We start from the raw sequence: 19,935 nt of genomic DNA, 5'->3' as shown, positions 1-19,935 counted from the left end.
TGCTGTACTCCATTTCCCTGCATCCCTGCTTGCACTGCCTTAATCTGCATCACCATCACTTTCTCCTTTAACTTTCTCTGCTTCAGCACAATCTTGTCACTACAGTATTTTGCATACTGCAACACCTCATCAATCGGTTTTGCCTGCCAACAGATTAAATGATTCTTAATCATCTGGCTAATTTCTGGTCTCAGCCCTTCAACAAATGTGAACACAAAGTGATTCATGTCTTTCAGCTTTATGGTCTCCATGCCGCTGTAATGTTTGAACGCTTTCAACAACCTCTCATAGTAAACATGAATAGACTCTTTAGCCTCCTGTGAGGTTCGATCGATTTTCTGCCAATCAGTCACTTTCAGCGACACTTTCTGCTTCAAAAACTCAATCACTTTATGATAGTACTTCATCACCTCCTCAGATGGTACTCCAGTCACCTTATCCCTTGCCGGCTCCTGTGTCGGCCAGTCCACACCCCTCTTGCACTCAAACCATAGATCAGGTGGAACTATAATCTCAAACAGGGTATCCAAGTCCTCCCAGAGACATTTCGCAAGCTTCACAAACCTATCTGTCTGCTGGTACCACTCTATCTGCTTCTCCCTCAATCTGGGATAATCATTTGTGAATGACAGAATGTCTCCCCTGGACCACGGCACATGGACTAGAACCCATCCAGCTGTTTCTCTCATTGGTAACATCTTTACTTTCCCCATGTCCGGTGCCGTTTTAGCCTGATTTGGTTCAGGACTTTCACCCGTCTTTTTATCTCTTTGCTTTGCCCATCTGCCTTCACACTTCTCTAAGGCTCCCCAGATTTGCGCACTGTGCAGTATCTCTTTAAGATGCGCTTTCATTCCGGTAGATCTCATGTGCTCAAAATCTTTAGAATCAAAGTCTAATCTGTTGCTTCTTTTAAAATGTTTAGTATTCGCAATGCCTATGTTGTATTTGTCTGCCAGGTTTGCCAACCTCTGATGCAACTTGCCCACTTCTTTAGTGATCTTGGGGCACATATATCTCAATTCTGCTTCTTTGTATGACTCTAATCTGTTTACCCCCATTTTTCCTTCCACTAGTTCCGCAGCTTCTACACCCAGTCTCCCAAAATTCAGGTATTCTTCCTTTTCTGGCTTATCTATAGTTACCACAACATTTTGGGAAGCATAACCACTCATTTAATTGTTGCGCAGAAAAACCTTGCAACGAAATGTTCCCTGAATGCATCAGTGGTATCTGTACTCATTGTTTGTGGGGCTAGCACACTTAACCCTGCTTGTCTCGTTGCCTCCAAAGGAGCCCCAATCGGACTGAGGTCTAACAAGGACCGGAGTCCTTCTTCTGATTGTTCTCTTGGTGTTAGTGGCTGGGGAGTTCCTGCGAACCCTCCTCTTACTACCTCTAGGGTTTTCACATTCTGATCAAACACATCAGGCTTACCCTGCCCATACAATGGTACTGGCGGACCAACAGTGATTGGTAATGATATGGCAGCTGGTGTCCGACCTGGTCCCAAACCCCGTGAAGCAGTAACTCCCAAGGCTTGACTCACTGTAGCTGGTGCAGGTACTAACGGAGGCCCTGCTGCTGGATTATAACCCGGAATCAGCTGTTGCAGCGGCTGGGGCAGCAATTGTGGAGTTGGCTCAATCTGCTCTAGTTTTGAACTGGTATATATCGGATCAGGCTGCACCATTAGACTCGTGTTTGTCTCTAGTACTGGGACGTCTGGGTAAATCCTCTGTATCTGTGGCAGAGGTTGCAACTGTATCTGCGTGTCTGGTGCAGTGGGTACACGGACACGATTCTGTATCAAAACCGTATCACTTGTCTGCATTGTATTTGTAACATCCTTACTCTGTGTCTGGTTCCCAGGACCCACACTAGTGCTTGGAGCAGTGTCATTTATGGCATATGGTGGCGGGCGATCATGTAACAACTGATTAGGAAACCCTTCATCGTCTGAGTCCTCCTCGTCTACCCAAGACCTCTGAGTCTCCTTAGACTTATTAGAGCCCTTGTCTGTCTTACAGGTGGCTTTCTTTCCCTGTGTCTCATCTTCTTGTGTAATTGCCGGAAACAATTTAAGTCCGTCAACTATTCCCCTTCTCCACATTTTGCTCTCATTGTCCCATCTAGCCTCGGCTAATGTCTTTTCTGCCCTTTTTATTCTTCTTTCAAGTTTTTGCTGTCTTTGTCGTATGGCCATTAAATCCCAGACTGCTAACGCCTCATACCGAGCTTCATTCGGAGGCGGCTTTTGTACACTCAACATCCACCTTCAATTCTCCAAAATTCTTGTATTAAACTCTTCTTGTTCCCTGCTCTGGAAACGCTAAACATCCCTCCTTCTCTGTTAATTTGTGCCACTGCTTAATCCAAAGACACAGCGCAACTCCCTTCTCTTCCATTACTATATAAGCTCGAGTACCCTCAGGCGGTGTAGGCTCCCCTTCACTTGCCATAATGTAGGCGTCTCCTTTCAGAGCGCTCCTCAAAGCCTTGAGAGAATTCTTTTTTTAGTTTTGTATTTTGTTTGAATCTAATCAGGAAGTGACTTCAATTCCCAGAACACTCTTCACCCACCTTTCTCAACCTATTGCCGCTCACGGACGGCTGCCAATCCGTGCGCGATCCCTCTCAGCAATTGACCTATCCCAGCACGGCACCACTGACGTCACACTCACACACTGCAGCTGACAAAGTCTTGCGGCTTGTCCTCCTTACACTGGATTCACACCAAACTAATGCAAAATTAATGCGAGCACCTTTAACAACACTAACAACTCAAATTTGCCGGTTTACTACAGGAAGGGTATACAATAGCTTCAGAGCTTTACATAGATTTCACTTGAAGCCCCGGCCGCTACTCTCTCCTTCTAAGTTCCCGCATACGCAAGCAGAATTCGACCCGCAAATCCTACTCTCGACTTGTCAATGGTTTGTTCTAATGCACGATAGAACTTGCCAAATCTCCATCGAAGGTTTCACTCACACAATTTGACTCAAACTCGACTTGTCAACCACGCCCGATTTACCTATTACACCGCACAAATTACAACATAAACCCAAGTGTTTTCTACACTTGTCAATATACTCTGGAGTCTTAGACCACGACGGGTCCGTACAACACCAACCAACCACGTGGATAACTTTTTAGCACAAAGCGCGACACTCATATGTAGTACGCTGACTTCCCTACTCTCATACTGCGGAGTACGCCCACTCCCACTAAAACAACATTACCTGCCCTTAAACCATATAAACTTCACAAATCACCTGCAATACGCATAAGCTGAGCAAGCGCAAATTCTACACCACATATGCTAAAACGCCAAGAACATTCCCAACTCACTTAGGCAGGCTTCCGAGGTCCCAGGAAAGTCATGGGGAATTTAGAAACGCATCATACCTCCAATTTGCATTATCTCAGAAAAACAATCTAAACAATAATTCTCCATCCTAGGGCCTCAAAGGGCCTAAACCATCCTCTGCTACCAGAACTGTTAACGCGTCCCTTTATGATAAATTATTACACATCGAGACCCGTTTTAGGCCAATTAATCTTTTGACCCTGTTGAGAGACACCTTAGGACGAGATAGCTAATCAACATGTCAATTAATACTTCAATAATGTCATCAATTTTTATCACAACAATGCATTTCACCTTAGTCAAAGACATTAATCAAACTCAAGACACCACCATGACCTTGCAGTCATGAATAACCACACCAGTTTAGTATGAATTTAGTGTTATTTATTCCCTATTGGTTACAATACTACTAGCAAGTTTATTAGTCTCGAAACCAAGAAACACAATAGCATAGTGACAATATGGCAACTCTGATAAGATTTCATCAAAGCAAGAATCACAAACACTAGAATATAGAACGGCGTGAATATAGACTATCATTAGCAGAGTATATCAGCACATTGTTCAACAAAACATAGATTCAGTCATTTGTCTATTTGAGTCTGTTCAGTGAACCCCTCTCAACTAACCTCTAATTAGCATTGGCATGTTGGGCTTCATGCAAAACAATTTCGTAACACCAATTTGGAAAACATCTAACTATGGCTCCTATCAAAGAAAACCAGTTGGTACCTAGAAAGGAAAAGCAAACAGACAATCACAATTTCATTGTCATATAGTTATCCTCCAAGATTGGTCAGCACTCAGATTCTGTCTTTGTCTTCAGGACATCCGTTGATTTGCCATAAAAGAGATTCAGCTTCAGCAAAAGGGGAAAAAGGGCACTTCCCTCATAAGGAGGTAAAGTGTAAATGGGCAATCTAAGGACGGAATGGTTTTAAGAACCAAACAGCAAAGTCTCTATGCAGAGTGACAAAGTGTCTGGGTCACAGCAAATAGCATCAGCATCTCCCCCTCTCCTAGTCTCCTGCTTCCTAAAGTCTAGTCTGATTTACTTCCTGGTGACAAGGTTTTTTATTCCCTTTTCGTTGTACATTCCCCTAAAATCTAATTGGACAAGGGGTTGCACCCCACTATCTTTAACAATTAAAAACACATTAGCTCATCAAATTTGTTGCCCCATAACAGTTCTCACGTATTTTATTGGTTCTTATGATTGACCTCTTTAGCGGGTGGAATGTCCAGTATGATTTCGTCTTGTGGTCCTTTGCACATCTTCGGTCAGTGGCTCCATTGTCCAGACCGGTTTAGGCGACCTTGTTAATCTACACTGTTGCATTTAGCTAAAAATGTTACTATAGGCAGGGTGAATTTCATGATAACGGATCTACTACAGTTACATTCAGCTTCTAACTTTTGGAAAAAACAAGAGTTCATGTCCTTTAGCAAGTCATCACAGTGCACGTTAGAAAAATACATTTAATATGAGAGTCAGGCAGCTAGTCCTCGACTCATGCTAACTAAGGCTTACTGCTTCATTAGCAAGAATCTAATACATTTTAGCCTTTCAACATTAATGTAGAATCACAATTTAATAAAACATTTCACCATTATTAGTCAGTTTCATTAGTCCCCGTATACATTGGCAGCCACTCCCCGTGAGCACATTTCAAGTGCATGTTTTAGCAAAACATGTTAATACAGTTTCTATGCGGCATTAATATACATTAGTTCATAAACATTTCATGTTGATATACATTATATAAGCTACGCTCTCTCACACCCATTTGACGAATCTCCACGAAACTTTGCAGACCTATTATTCCTTCGACAGTGGCGGATGATGCAAAGTTTGGCGACAATAAAGGGGGTGTCGCAAAATGCGTTTTGCCACCTATGCATTTTCCTATGGACTTTTGTGTCGAACGCAACAAAACATTGAATGAACAACATTTTGACATGGTGCGATTATGATCCTTCTGTGTACTACAGGAAAATAGGATAAGTATTTTTTAGGTTATACAGAGTTTTAATCTAGTGGTATCAGTTGTTGTGGTATTTTCATACAGAAGTACTGCATTACATAGCGATAACAAGTCAAGTAGGTGATAGGCTACTGACTGTCTTTACAAAAGTTAAAGGCAGCCATGTTGTTTTTAGGAGAAGTGTGGCTGTGTTCTGAGTTAGGCCTTCAGAACTAGGTAACTATTAGATTCGTTTTTTCCCCTTCTTATTTCCACTTTAGTAAAGTGGTAATAGGTATGAAAAATATTTAAAAGTTTCTAATTATTTTTTAAAATGTACGCGTATCACGGTGCTGCCTCTGGAGTACCACCATTACTAAAAATAAATAAATAAACTTACAAATTTCTTTAATACACAATATTTTATAAATAGTGTGCAAAAGTGTATTTTCAGTTTTTAACATTAATTATACAAAAAAAGTCTACAAATTGTCTCTCTAATTTTAAAAAATGCACTTTTATCCCTAGACTGCTATAAAAATATAAGAACAATATATAGAAAATTATAAATACATTTCTCCACCCAGTACCACAAAGTGGTAATTTGTAGTGAACACTGATGAAACCTAATACTTAATTATAGCTAAGACCCTAACTTAAAACCCAGCAAAAACAGACCATAGAAAGCACCAAAACTGTGATAATGCCTACAAGACTTCCCTTTAGCTTTGGTAAACTCCAGAATTAGCCTTTCACATACTATCTTCTCACCCACATGTACCTTGGTAAACCACACACTTTGCAGCACAATAAAAAACAAAATCTCCTAATAAAATGATTATAACAAAAAAAGTGTACCCTTAACAGTACTTACACTATTCACACATACTACCAAAAATTAACATTTCCACCTCATAATGTATATTCCTGCCACATTACATCTACAGTCTACCCCACACTACTCTACTTTATTCTATGCCATTCCAATCTATGCCATTGTTTGCTGTGCTACTCCTCTCTAGGCTACTCCACTCTAATCTGTTCCACTGTATGCAGCTTCATTTTCTTTATTCAGCACTCCACCACTCCACTGTACCTCCCTCCACTGAATGCCACTCTACTCCACTGTACTCTATTACTTTCTACCACAGTACACTCTACGCCATTCCAGTCTTCGCCACTCCTCTGTACTCAACTCCACTCTATGCCACTCCACTTTATCACACTCTACTGTATAACTCTCCACTCTCCCCCAGTCCACACTACTCCACTGTATCGTGTTCCACTGTTTACGCACCACCTTCTTATTAGTATAATTTGCACATCCACGGATACAGTGGTGTCACCTCAGTCGCCACACTACATTAACTATAGCTCACATTTTCTCTATGCACTGGTCATACCCTTCCATATTACATAACTTATACCAGGTGGAATCATAGCATTCATTACAACACTTGCATCATCGCAGATAACCTAATTTGTAAGAACACACTGCCTGGAGAAGGTACAATTTATAGTAAAAAGTAGAAAAATAGTATAAGGAGGCAAGGCAAGGATATGGTAAACACCTTGGCCCCATAGGGGGTTCTCAGAGAGACCCCCTCCCCCGAGTCCAAAAATAAATTGTGCAGAAAAAAATAATAGTGTCCAGGCTGTATTTATTATGTTTATGCCGGAGGAGCCAACCCCCAGGGCTGTATTTATTATCTTTATGCCGGAGGAGCCGACCCCCAGGGCTGTATTTATTAAGGAGTTGGGTAGGATTGGGACATGCAGCATCCCTCCCCTTAAAATTAAAAAAATGCAAAAGCCCTGGGGGATAGGGTCATCAGGGCCTAATAAGGCTCAGGGAGAGGAGCCATGTGGCACCCTCCCATTTAATTTAAAAAAATAACAGCCCTGGGGGTGTGGGCTACCCAAGGCCCTAATAAGGCTCCCTTCTACTTTAAAAAAACATGAGGCCCTGGCCCTGCTTAGCTGGGGATTGGCTTCACGTATGGTAACTTTACATTTAAAAAACCTAAGAAAGCCACTGGAAAAAACAAAGGTTAAAGTAATGCTATAGTTAGGTGTGGTAAAAAGATCTGTTTTTGTTTAAAAAAAAAAAAAAAATTGAAATTCACTGAAAATCCCTGAGGTTAAAGTAACGATATAGTTAGGTGAATTTGTCAGTGACAACGTTAACGCTGTGAACTAACTAAAAACACGGAAATTAATCAGTTATAGGAGAGCTATCTATAACTTGCACCCCGCCATGCACTGCTTGTGACCTCACATATTAATTTTTAGAAACAATATAATCTTACATCTGACCCTTGACTCCCTATTGTGTTCATTCATAGGCAGTATATTTCCTGGACCTCCCTCTTCACATAGGATAAAGTGTCCTCTGTGAACGAACTTGAGTCTTTTAAAAAATAAAGACAGCTCTGCCTTGAGATGCCTAGCGTCCCCTATGGGCCTTTATAAATTCATACAACGGTAGTGGTGGGTGTATGTGGTAAGTGTGGGGGTGGGGATGATGGACAATGGCTTGTCTCTTCAGCTAGGGCTTTAAAAAATTTACTTTGGTTCAGCCTTCTGGATTTCATCATAAGCTTGGGCTAGGATTCAGATCATCAAGGAACCGACTGGAATAATGTACTGTAAAAAACAGGAGTGTGGAATTCCTCTAGCACAGCTCCCAGGACATAGTGTTTGGGATTCAAGGACAATATTTCATGTTTATTTTATCCTTGGGACAAGTAGTCCCAACCTCCTGTAGCACAAACCCTGTGGCTGCCAGTTTACAGTACCACATTTTGGATCAGTGAAGGGCATTGTCTGCAGTTAAGGTAATATTTGTGTTCATATGTTAGTGCTGTTCGAACTTGTATTTAAAAAACATTTTACTAAACCACTGTGAAATTTTAGGTGCGGTTTCCTTTAAGCATCATCTACTAAAATGTGTTGATGTATGCTAGTATTATGGGACACATAAAAATAAACATCATTGGCAAAGTCTGTGGGTCTGACATTGGTGGTCAGCCTTTTGGTTTTGTCAATGTGTGTCTTGTTTTGACATAATTTTTGTAAAACTTTATTGTTGTGGGTCTTGTCAGTCCCTCATCATTATAACATAAAGTGACAAAAAGCAACAGTATATGCTTTTTGTGAATGTTGTCACTCACAGTGAAGCCAATCTTCACTGTGTTTTCCTAACTGTGGTGTTTTCCTGACTCTGATGGTGCCCTGAGTACTGTTAACCAGTCCCAGGGCCTGTGCTCTGTGTAAAATGAGTATTCATATTAGGCTAATTATAATTGGCTATGTCAACCTACCTAAAAATCCCTAGTATATGGTAGGGCATGTATGTTTATGGGCCCCAGCATAGTTAGTGCACCATAGGTGCACTGCTGAGGTGCATTTTAAAGGCAGGCCTGCCTTGCTGGCTGCTTTTAAAGTAAAGTTATATGTGGGTGGGTTCAACCAGATCTAACCTCTAGAAATCACTTTCAGCCATGTTGGATTTGTGAAGAATATTGCTCCCTATGATTGATTTTTGCCACACTTCCCAGGAAGTGGCCATCAATGGGGGAAGGAGCCTGTCTGGGATTGGTTACCCAGTACTCCCCTGTTTTTCACCCAGAAGAAAGGATAAATATAGCAGAGCTGCACCCACACCTCACATCCCTACAGGGAACAAGACAAAGAAGAAGGACTGCCCTGCTGGACCCCTGACCTGCACCTGGAAACTGAACTCTGAAGGACTGCACCAGCTGCACACTTGGGCTTCCCCAATAAAAGGTCTTTGCCTGTTTTCTACTGCTTCTAGAATGGACTCCCTGTTTGCTACAGGTACAGAGGAGCTGCCCAAAGTCCCCTGTATCAAGTCCTGCAAGCAGAGCCCAGCTGACCAGCGTCCAGTGGCCATTTGAGGATTCTGACCAGGTGCATTTTAGGAATTGCAGTCCCAACTCCCAAGGAGCAACTCAAAGCTTCCGTAACCTTGGCTCCAGTTGTGGACACTTCATGGACCCAGGAAGGACCTCTGGAAGAAGATCCAGAAGTTTGGAGACGTTTGGAGCAACTCTATAAGTTGAAGAGGTGTATTGTGGGCGTCGTAGTCCTGGACCCCAAGAGGCAAACCAGAGCCTCTGACCCCTTGGCTAGTGCTGTGTATTACTTTCATGAATCAATAAATACTTCTGGAAGTAAGTGTGACAGTGTTACCTCGTGGGTGGCCTGAATTCTGGACTTTGTCCTTTCCCAGTGTGACCTTTTTTAACCCTTTGAGCGCTAGTTGCTTCATTGCGCTAGGAAACATTCATTGTTTAAGAATTCATATCTCCGGTTCTCCTTATCCGGTTTAAGAATTTTGGTGTTATTTTAAAGCTAAACATATAAATTGGTGTTGGATTGTTATTGTGCTTTGTGTTTTACATATTTACTATTTTGTGATTTTTAAATGCTTTACACACTTGTCTCGTAAGTTAACCCTTGTCGCTCGTTGCCAGGCTAACAAGGGTTGAGTTGGATTTAATTTATTGAGACCTAACTGGACCTAAGTGGAGCTTAATGGGCCGTTTGTAAGTGTAGGTACTTACCTGCCCTTACCAATAATCCACTTTCCAGCACTAATTAGGGGCCAAGTTCTTAAATAAAGTCACAAAAGTGCACCCATGATATATGTCCTTGTATTAGTGCAGATTTATAGCTTTTATAAATTCACAGTAATTTACAGAAGTAGACCGGAAAACCGTACTCCTAAAAAGTATTTATGAATGCATTTTAGCACGAGGAAATATGCATGTGTAGATTTGCGCATGCGAAAATCTGTTGAGCGTTGACAAGTTCTCTTTCCCTCCCTTCACTTTTTTTCCCCAACCGTAAAAGTTTTATTTCTGCTCTTGTCAGGAGTAAATTACCAGCATTTCTCAGTATGGGTAAAGATCAGAGAAGAGCTGGTGAAAACCCCTAATACATGCAAGTTAGTAGGATTGCACAGACTCCAAAGCTCATTCCAACCCAGGAACTACTGCTTAACGCTACCTCCAGCCCTAGTATGCAGATCTGTGGAAAGGTGGCAAAATGTGGGAATTGCTAGAATTCAAACTCTCCTATTGAATGAGACCTGGAAGATTCAGAGAGGTTAATACTAGAACTTTAATATATTGAGATTGCTGCCATAATTTATCGCCACACTATGTGGCTCTAAAGGGAAAAATTTATATTTTTACAGGACAGGACTTATGAAGGAACCTCTTCCCCATGGACAAGTAGATATTTTATAAAATTCCACACCTCTGGGAAAACAATAGAGAATTTATTTTGGGTTTCACATGCCCCATAGCCCCTAAAATACAATTTACTTGATGCTAAGGAGGAAAGTCTTTTAAGTGTCACTCTTTCTTCACACCTTTGTGTGAGACATGAGGGGGTTGCATGTTTTTTTCGAGGAGTATTTGACAGCAAATTTTCTTTTGTCAGTGTTTATATTATCTGTTGGAGTCTTGTGCTGTTTATTTTACATAATTTATGTGTTCTTTTTACTTGGTGTTGCATCTCAAGCCTTGCTTTGAAAAATTATGAAGTGTTAATTCTTTGATATTAGATGTAGCCCTCCCCTTTGGTTTATTTTATGATTGGCTTCAACTTTGTATTACGATTGGATGGTATAGTACTGTATAAGACTGTGAATACTTAGACCTTGTTATTGAGCACTTGTCATTGCCTGAATATACTCCAGTTCTCATACTGGTCTCTGTTTTCAGATGTCTTCTCCTGGTTTTCTGACATTGCCTCCTGGACTTGAAGAATCTCTTATCTCTGGGGGGCTGTCGTTGGCTGCAGTGCCATTGCTGCCAGTAAAGAGAGAAGCTTATGAGACCACAGGCTTCACTTTTAGAGCGAAGAAAGCCTGTCTACCGCGGGAGCATCCCTTGTGGGAAGTAAGTATGGTTGCAGCACTATGAGTACTCCATTGGGGAGTCAAGACACTTGCCTCAGAGATTTCCAAACAAGCAACATGGTGAGCCCAACAACAAGGGACAGGTGGCAGGCTGGGCAGTGGCATGATAAAGAGAGGGAATAAGGGCATTATTTTGGAGTTATCTTAAAAAAAACTAAGGATATTCATGGTCTGTATATATATATATATATATATATATATATATATATATATATATATATATATATATATATATGTTCGGTGGCATGTGTAGCTGCAGATTCACATGCTGTGCACATCCCGCCATCTGGTGTTGGGCTCGGAGTGTTACAAGTTGTTTTTCTTCGAAGAAGTCTTTTCGAGTCACGAGATCGAGGGACTCCTCCCATTTCGGCTCCATTGCGCATGGGCGTCGACTCCATCTTAGATTGTTTTTTTTCCGCCATCGGGTTCGGACGTGTTCCTTTTCGCTCCGTGTTTCGGGTCGGAAAGTTAGTTAGAATCTCGAAAAAATCGTTGGTATTGTTTGCGTTCGGTATCGGGTTAGTTATAACAGATCAACACTGACTTTTGAAGAGCTCCGGTGGCCCTTCGAGGTTTTTTCGATCCCCCCGTCGGGGCCTGGTCTGCCCGGCCACGTGTCTCTTCAAGGCTGATGGAACGCACCCCATTCCGCTTCTGCCCAAAATGCCATAACAAGTATCCATATTCAGATCAGCATCTGGTCTGTAACTTGTGTCTGTCTCCAGAGCACAAGGAGGATACCTGTGAAGCCTGTCGAGCGTTTCGGTCAAGGAAGACATTAAGAGACCGAAGAGCAAGACTGCAGATGGCGTCGGTGCCGACAGGACAAGGGCGTTTCGAGGAGGAAGAAGAAAGCTTCTCCATCCATGAATCGGACTCGGACGAGCTCGATCCCGAAGAAACGCCGAAAACCGTGAGTAAGACATCGAAACATAAAACTCACGAGAAGACAACAAAAGCCCAGGGGACGCCACCGCCAACAGGCCATGGCTTAACCCGAAAGATAGGTGACCGATCATCGGCACCGAAAAAGGGCATGCATGTGGCGAAGTCATCCAACTCCGGTCGAGATACCGCCACACAGCAATCTCGGGCCCGAGACACCGGCCCGAACAGATTCGGCACCGAGACAGTGGCACCGAAATGGTTCGGCACCGAGAAACCACGACGCCGAAAATAAAGAAGGTTGCCTCGGAGCCCAAAAAGGCGACCGAAAAGATTTCAATTCCGAAACATCCAGCCTCGGAACCGAAAACAGGTTCCTACACAGAGGAACAGGGATTGTCCTCCCAGATGCAAGGACATAAGTTCGGAGAGGAACTTCAATCTGTTGAGCCAGACTACACTCAAAGAAGACTCCACATTCAAAAAGACATAGGGAAGATAAGCACTCTTCCCCCAATTAAGATGAAAAGAAGACTTGCCTTTCAAGAAAAGGACAAGCAGCCACAGGCAAAGGTGGCAAGACAAACAACTCCACCACCATCTCCACCACCATCAATGCACACATCACTGGTAGCCACTCCACCACTGATGCAATCTCCGACTCATACTGCAATGAGTCAAGATGATCCTGATGCATGGGACAATTATGATGCTCCTGTATCAGATAACAGCCCAGACTGTTACCCTACAAGGCCGTCGCCACCTGAAGACAGTACATCCTACACGCAGGTGGTCTCAAGGGCAGCTGCGTTTCATAACGTCACCTTGCATTCAGAACCAATTGAGGATGACTTTTTATTTAATACACTCTCCTCCACTCATAGCTAATACCAAAGCTTACCTATGCTCCCAGGAATGCTAAAACATTCAAAACAAATATTTCAGGAGCCTGTTAAAGGCAGAGCCATAACTCCAAGGTTGGGAAAAAAGTACAAGCCACCACCAACAGACCCTGTTTATACTACGCAGCAATTAACACCAGATTCTGTGGTTGTTGGGGCAGCTCGCAAGAGAGCAAACTCTCATACCTCGGGAGATGCACCACCTCCAGACAAGGAGAGTCGCAAATTCGATGCTGCGGGTAAAAGAGTTGCAGCACAAGCAGCAAACCAATGGCGTATTGCCAATTCACAAGCACTTTTGGCAAGATACGATAGAGCTCATTGGGACGAAATGCAGCATTTCATAGAACACTTACCCAAAGAGTTCCAGAAAAGGGCACAACAAGTGGTAGAAGAAGGACAAAGTATCCCCAATAATCAGATACGGTCATCAATGGACGCAGCAGATACAGCTGCAAGGACAGTAAATACTGCAATAACAATAAGGAGACACGCATGGTTGCGTACGTCAGGATTCAAGCCGGAAATACAACAAGCTGTGCTGAATATGCCCTTTAATGAACAGCAGTTGTTTGGGCCGGAAGTCGACACTGCTATTGAAAAACTCAAAAAAGATACTGATACCGCAAAAGCCATGGGCGCACTCTACTCCCCACAAAGCAGAGGCACATTTCGCAAAACACCATTTAGGGGAGGGTTTCGAGGTCAACCTACAGAGGCCACAACCTCACAAGCAAGGCCCACTTATCAAAGCCAATACCAGCGGGGAAGTTTTCGGGGGCAATATAGAGGGGCACAATTCCCCAAAAATAGAGGGAATTTCCAAAGCCCCAAAACCCCTCAAAACAAACAGTGACTTCCAAGTCACACATCCCCAACACATAACACCTGTGGGGGGGAGACTAAGACAATTTTACAAACATTGGGAGGAGATAACAACAGACACTTGGGTACTGGCAATTATCCAACATGGTTATTGCATAGAATTTCTCAAATTCCCTCCAAACGTGCCACCGAAAACACACAATATGTCAAAACAACATATAGATCTTCTAGAACTAGAAGTTCAGGCATTACTACTAAAAGAAGCAATAGAATTAGTACCAGAACACCAGAAAGGAACAGGAGTTTACTCTGTACTTTCTCATACCCAAAAAAGACAAGACTCTGAGACCTATATTAGATCTCCGAACATTAAATACCTACATCAAATCAGATCACTTTCACATGGTGACATTACAAGACGTAATCCCACTACTCAAACAACAAGACTACATGACAACACTAGACCTAAAGGATGCATATTTCCATATACCGATACATCCTTCACACAGAAAGTACTTAAGGTTTGTATTCCAAGGAACACATTACCAATTCAAGGTGTTGCCATTCGGAATAACAACTGCGCCAAGAGTTTTTACAAAGTGCCTAGCAGTTGTAGCTGCACACATCAGAAGGCAGCAAATACATGTGTTCCCGTACCTAGACGATTGGTTAATCAAAACCAACACTCTAGAAAGGTGTTCACAACACACAACGTATGTCATAGAAACCCTACACAAACTAGGTTTCTCAATCAACTACACAAAGTCACACCTTCTGCCGTGTCAAACACAGCAATACTTAGGGGCGACAATCAACACAGCAAAAGGGATTGCCACTCCAAGTCCACAAAGGGTTCAGGCATTTCACAATGTAATACAGGCCATGTATCCAAATCAAAAAAATACAAGTCAAAAAGGTGATGAAACTCCTAGGCATGATGTCCTCATGCATAGCCATTGTCCCAAACGCAAGGTTGCACATGCGGCCCTTACAACAGTGCCTAGCATCACAGTGGTCACAGGCACAGGGTCAAATTCTAGATCTGGTGTTAGTAGACCGCCAAACATACACCTCGCTTCAATGGTGGAACAGTATAAATTTAAACCAAGGGCGGCCTTTCCAAGACCCAGTGCACACGATCCGTAATAACAACAGATGCCTCCATGATAGGGTGGGGAGCACACCTCAATCAATACAGCATCCAAGGACAATGGGACACTCACCAAAAACAGTTTCACATAAATCACTTAGAACTATTGGCAGTATTTCTAGCGCTGAAAGCATTTCAACCCATAATAAGCTACAAACACATTCTTGTCAAAACAGACAACATGACAACGATGTATTACCTAAACAAACAGGGAGGCACACACTCAACACAGTTGTGTCTCCTGGCACAGAAAATATGGCATTGGGCGATTCACAACCACATTCGCCTAATAGCACAATTTATTCCAGGAATTCAGAACCAGCTAGCGGACAATCTTTCTCGGGATCACCAACAGATCCACGAATGGGAGATTCACCCCCAAATACTGAATACTTACTTCCAGAGTTGGGGAACGCCACAAATAGATCTATTTGCAACAAAGGAAAACGCAAAATGCCAAAACTTCGCATCCAGGTACCCACAAGATCAGTCTCAGGGCAATGCGTTATGGATGAGTTGGTCAGGGATATTTGCTTACGCTTTTCCCCCTCTCCCACTCCTTCCATATCTAGTAAACAAGCTGAGTCAAAACAAACTCAAACTCATACTCATAGCACCGACATGGGCAAGGCAACCTTGGTACACAACACTACTAGACCTCTCAGTAGTGCCTCATGTCAAACTACCAAACATACCAGATCTGTTAATGCAACACAAACAACAGATCAGACACCCAAATCCAGCATCGCTGAATCTAGCAATCTGGCTCCTGAAGTCCTAGAGTTCGGACATTTAGACCTTACACAGGAATGTATGGAGGTCATAAAACAAGCTAGGAAACCTACCACTAGACATTGCTATGCAAATAAGTGGAAAAGATTTGTTTATTACTGCCACAATAATCAAATTCAACCCTTACACGCATCTGCCAAAGACATCGTAGAATACTTACTACATTTGCAAAAATCAAAGCTAGCTTTTTCTTCCATTAAAATACATCTTACAGCAATTTCAGCTTACCTGCAAATTACGCACTCAACTTCTCTATTTAGAATACCAGTCATAAAAGCATTTATGGAAGGTCTAAAGAGAATTATACCACCAAGAACACCACCAGTTCCTTCATGGAACCTCAACATTGTCTTAACACGACTCATGGGTCCACCTTTTGAGCCCATGCACTCTTGTGAAATGCAATACTTAACATGGAAAGTTGCATTTTTAATTGCCATCACATCTTTAAGAAGAGTAAGTGAAATTCAAGCATTTACCATACAAGAACCATTTATTCAGATACACAAGCATAAAGTAGTTCTACGAACAAATCCTAAATTTTTACCAAAAGTCATATCACCGTTCCACTTAAATCAAACAGTAGAATTACCAGTGTTCTTCCCACAGCCAGACTCTGTAGCTGAAAGAGCACTACTGTACATACATTGGACATCAAAAGAGCGTTAATGTACTACATTGACAGAACAAAACTAATTTGCAAAACAAAACAATTATTTATTGCTTTCCAAAAACCTCATACAGGAAATCCAATTTCTAAGCAAGGCATTGCTAGATGGATAGTTAAGTGCATTCAAACCTGTTATCTTAAAGCTAAAAGAGAACTGCCTATTACACCAAAGGCACACTCAACTAGAAAGAAAGGTGCTACTATGGCCTTTCTAGGAAATATTCCAATGACCGAAATATGTAAGGCAGCTACATGGTCTACGCCTCATACATTTACCAAACACTACTGTGTAGACGTGCTAACAACACAGCAAGCCACAGTAGGCCAAGCAGTACTACGAACATTGTTTCAGACAACTTCAACTCCTACAGGCTGAACCACCGCTTTTGGGGAGATAACTGCTTACTAGTCCATGCACAGCATGTGTATCTGCAGCTATACATGCCACCGAACGGAAAATGTCACTTACCCAGTGTACATCTGTTCGTGGCATTAGTCGCTGCAGATTCACATGCGCCCACCCGCCTCCCCGGGAGCCTGTAGCCGTTTAGAAGTTGATCTTGAACATCTGTATATTTGTAAATATATATATTACTTTAAACTACATTATGTACATACGTATTCACTCCATTGCATGGGCACTATTACTAGCATATACAACTCCTGCCTCACCCTCTGCGGGGGAAAACAATCTAAGATGGAGTCGACGCCCATGCGCAATGGAGCCGAAATGGGAGGAGTCCCTCGATCTCGTGACTCGAAAAGACTTCTTCGAAGAAAAACAACTTGTAACACTCCGAGCCCAACACCAGATGGCGGGATGTGCACAGCATGTGAATCTGCAGCGACTAATGCCACGAACAGATGTACACTGGGTAAGTGACATTTTCCATATATACACACACACACACCATATGCCACAAGACTGGTTAACCCAGTATGCAGATTGTCTTTTATCTATTTTAAAAGTGTAACATACTATACTTTCATAGTGCCAGGAGTTGTGTTTAAAGTGGATTGTAGTTACCGAACAACATGTATGCATAGCTTGATCTGAGACCCCCCCTTTACCATTGTTAATGGTAATGACCCTAACTCGGATGACCCAGGTTGTTTTGCCGGACTATGGAGGGTGGTATTAAATTCTATGTAAGGACCGGAGTTGAGGATTATGCTGTTCTTTCTGCACCACTTTATAAACAGCACCCAATACCAAACTACATTTTCCATAAACACTGAGGAAATACAACAGTTAACAATAAAATGAGAGCCAGTCAACAGTCAATATGCCGTAGATAGTCATTCACTGCTCCAGCGGCCGAGAGAAGTGCTTCTGACCCAGGCCGTTTCTTTACTACTTTATATTGCTCTTTCATACATTGTTTTTTTTGTATTTACTGCCTATTTGCGTGATAATCACCTTCTTGTAGTAATACGTTGTTTTTAATTTTATTTACTGCCTATTAACATTTTCTTGTAGTGCGCGCCCGCAGGAACACTCGTCGCTCCTTTGCGGCATCTACCTTGATTACAGTACACAGGGGCGCTCAGGGGCTCGTGCTGTGTGGTCCACCAACCACCAGAGGGCACCGCAAAGACCAGCCGACTCATGCACCTTCTCTTCAGGATCCCCTACTAGCACGTATCTTAAAACCGACACTAAAAGTGCAGAGACGCAGCACAGCCAGCCTGGTGCCCGACTCTGTGCCTTGTCCCCCATCCGTGTGGAGCAATACTTCCCTCACCAGGGTCTGTAATAATAGTGCCCGTGCTATGCACTCATTTCCTCAATTGGACACCAGCTCAGGCAGTATTGCCCCTAAAGAGTGTAATCGGCGGTTTGGTGTCCGTATAGGCCTCTGCACCCTTCAGTCGGCCCCTGGGCCTCCTGATTCGCAGGCCTTTCTTCTAGTATTGGCCATTTGGTCGTCTAAGTTGGGTTTGGGAAACCCCCATTACTGTCATTGCCCTTGTAACCCCAGATGTTTATACTATCCTCTGCACCTCCCTTGTACCCCCAGGTCTCACCCCCTGGCACTGGTCACCACAGTAAGCATGAACACCACAATGAGTGATGTGGAATAATCCTACGCAGAGGAAGAACATTTTCCTTTCCTGCCCATTGATGTGCACTTCAGAGAGGTCCTGGATGCCTCAATTTGGATGCGGTTAAGCAGGCGGTCGGCCTGTGAAGCAGAAATTACTACAATACGCAGAACTTTGCAGCAAACCCCTCCCAATAAGGGAAGACACTCATGTGCTCAAGCATCTCCACCTCCAGGCCAAGCTCCCCAACCTATGTCGCATCCTAAGCAAAAAAAAGGAACCCAGCCCAGGTGTTGCCCTGGACGCCTTTGGTAGGCTGAAACTAGCCTTTAAGGCCCAGGGGCCAACTCAGGAGACAGACCCTCAAATCCCAGGCCCTTTGGGGGCCCCTCGAGTACATCCACTTGCTGCCCAGGCACTCCCCCTCCGGAAACCTACTCTCAGTCCAGCTCGGAGGGAGACTAAGAGGAGGGATCTCACCCATGGTGCCCTTCCCCCCCAAGCACAGTCTTCTGATGTCTCTCTGGTCAATGTTCTCCAAGGGACAGCCGATCTGCCCGAACCAGAGCTACTGAGTTATCCACTTTTGGCAGAATGGAGTCCTGCTGATAAGATCACGACATATGTATTGGCTCCGCAAGCTGCTCGACAAGGAAGTCTGTAATCACCTGCGTGCCAAATGCCGTAGCCCGTCTCTAGGCGATAAAGTGGCATTGACCCCGAAATAGTTGAGTGCATGGCCACTTTCTTGGAAAAGTATATGCACAATCCCAAAACAGGGAGCAGCAGGTCCTGGCGTGCCTGCCAGGACAAACTGTTTGTCTTAGGACCTCTAATACGCATCCTGGACATGGCGGAACGTGGGAAGGGCTCAGGCACCTTGATCTCCCCGGACATTCTGTCATGCTGGATTCAGAAGGCTATTGTCTTTTTGGGGAATGCTAACTGCACCATCTCGCCGGAGAGGTGACGTTCACTCCTCATCAACATAGGCTCTAAATCGGGGGACCTCGCAACATCAGAGGCCGGTCTTGTCGTTCAGAGCGGATTGTTCAGGACCTGTTTGTCTGAGAGCTGGGCAAGTTCATTCAGACGTTTAACTTCATGGACAAGGCACAGATGGTTTTCACTGAGACTGGCAGGGAGTGCTCAACTAGCTGCTCATAACCTTCAGCCTTCAGCAGGGGTCCCGTTCAAACGTGTGGATAATACCAAGACATTTCCAAATTCGGAATCTTCTACCCCACCAGATCATATCCCAATTATAGGGGCACAAAAGGTGGCCACAGAGGCAGTGACTCCCACAGCTCCTCCCAAGGTAAGGGTCCAATCATTTCCACTGCACACACCGAGGCCAGACTCCATAATTGTGTT

General features: G+C 43.3%; 1 protein-coding gene across 4 annotated transcripts in view; it reads left to right on the top strand.

Annotated features, from left to right (window-relative positions):
- Positions 1–19,935, top strand: part of ZNF511 (zinc finger protein 511) — a 188,436-nt gene that overhangs the window by 40,132 nt on the left and 128,369 nt on the right. For all 4 annotated transcript variants that reach the window (XR_011205022.1, XM_069240643.1, XM_069240642.1 and 1 more), the window contains one exon: positions 11,092–11,268. Coding sequence is in view for 3 of the 4 variants with exons in the window: in XM_069240643.1 (XP_069096744.1) it covers positions 11,092–11,268 (177 nt within the window). In the remaining variant the exon portion in view is untranslated. The remainder of the gene's footprint in view (positions 1–11,091; positions 11,269–19,935) is intronic.

This window comes from Pleurodeles waltl, chromosome 6 (genome assembly GCF_031143425.1).
Source record: "Pleurodeles waltl isolate 20211129_DDA chromosome 6, aPleWal1.hap1.20221129, whole genome shotgun sequence".
NCBI lineage: Eukaryota > Metazoa > Chordata > Amphibia > Caudata > Salamandridae > Pleurodeles > Pleurodeles waltl.
This window is presented reverse-complemented; position numbering and strand designations above follow the sequence as displayed.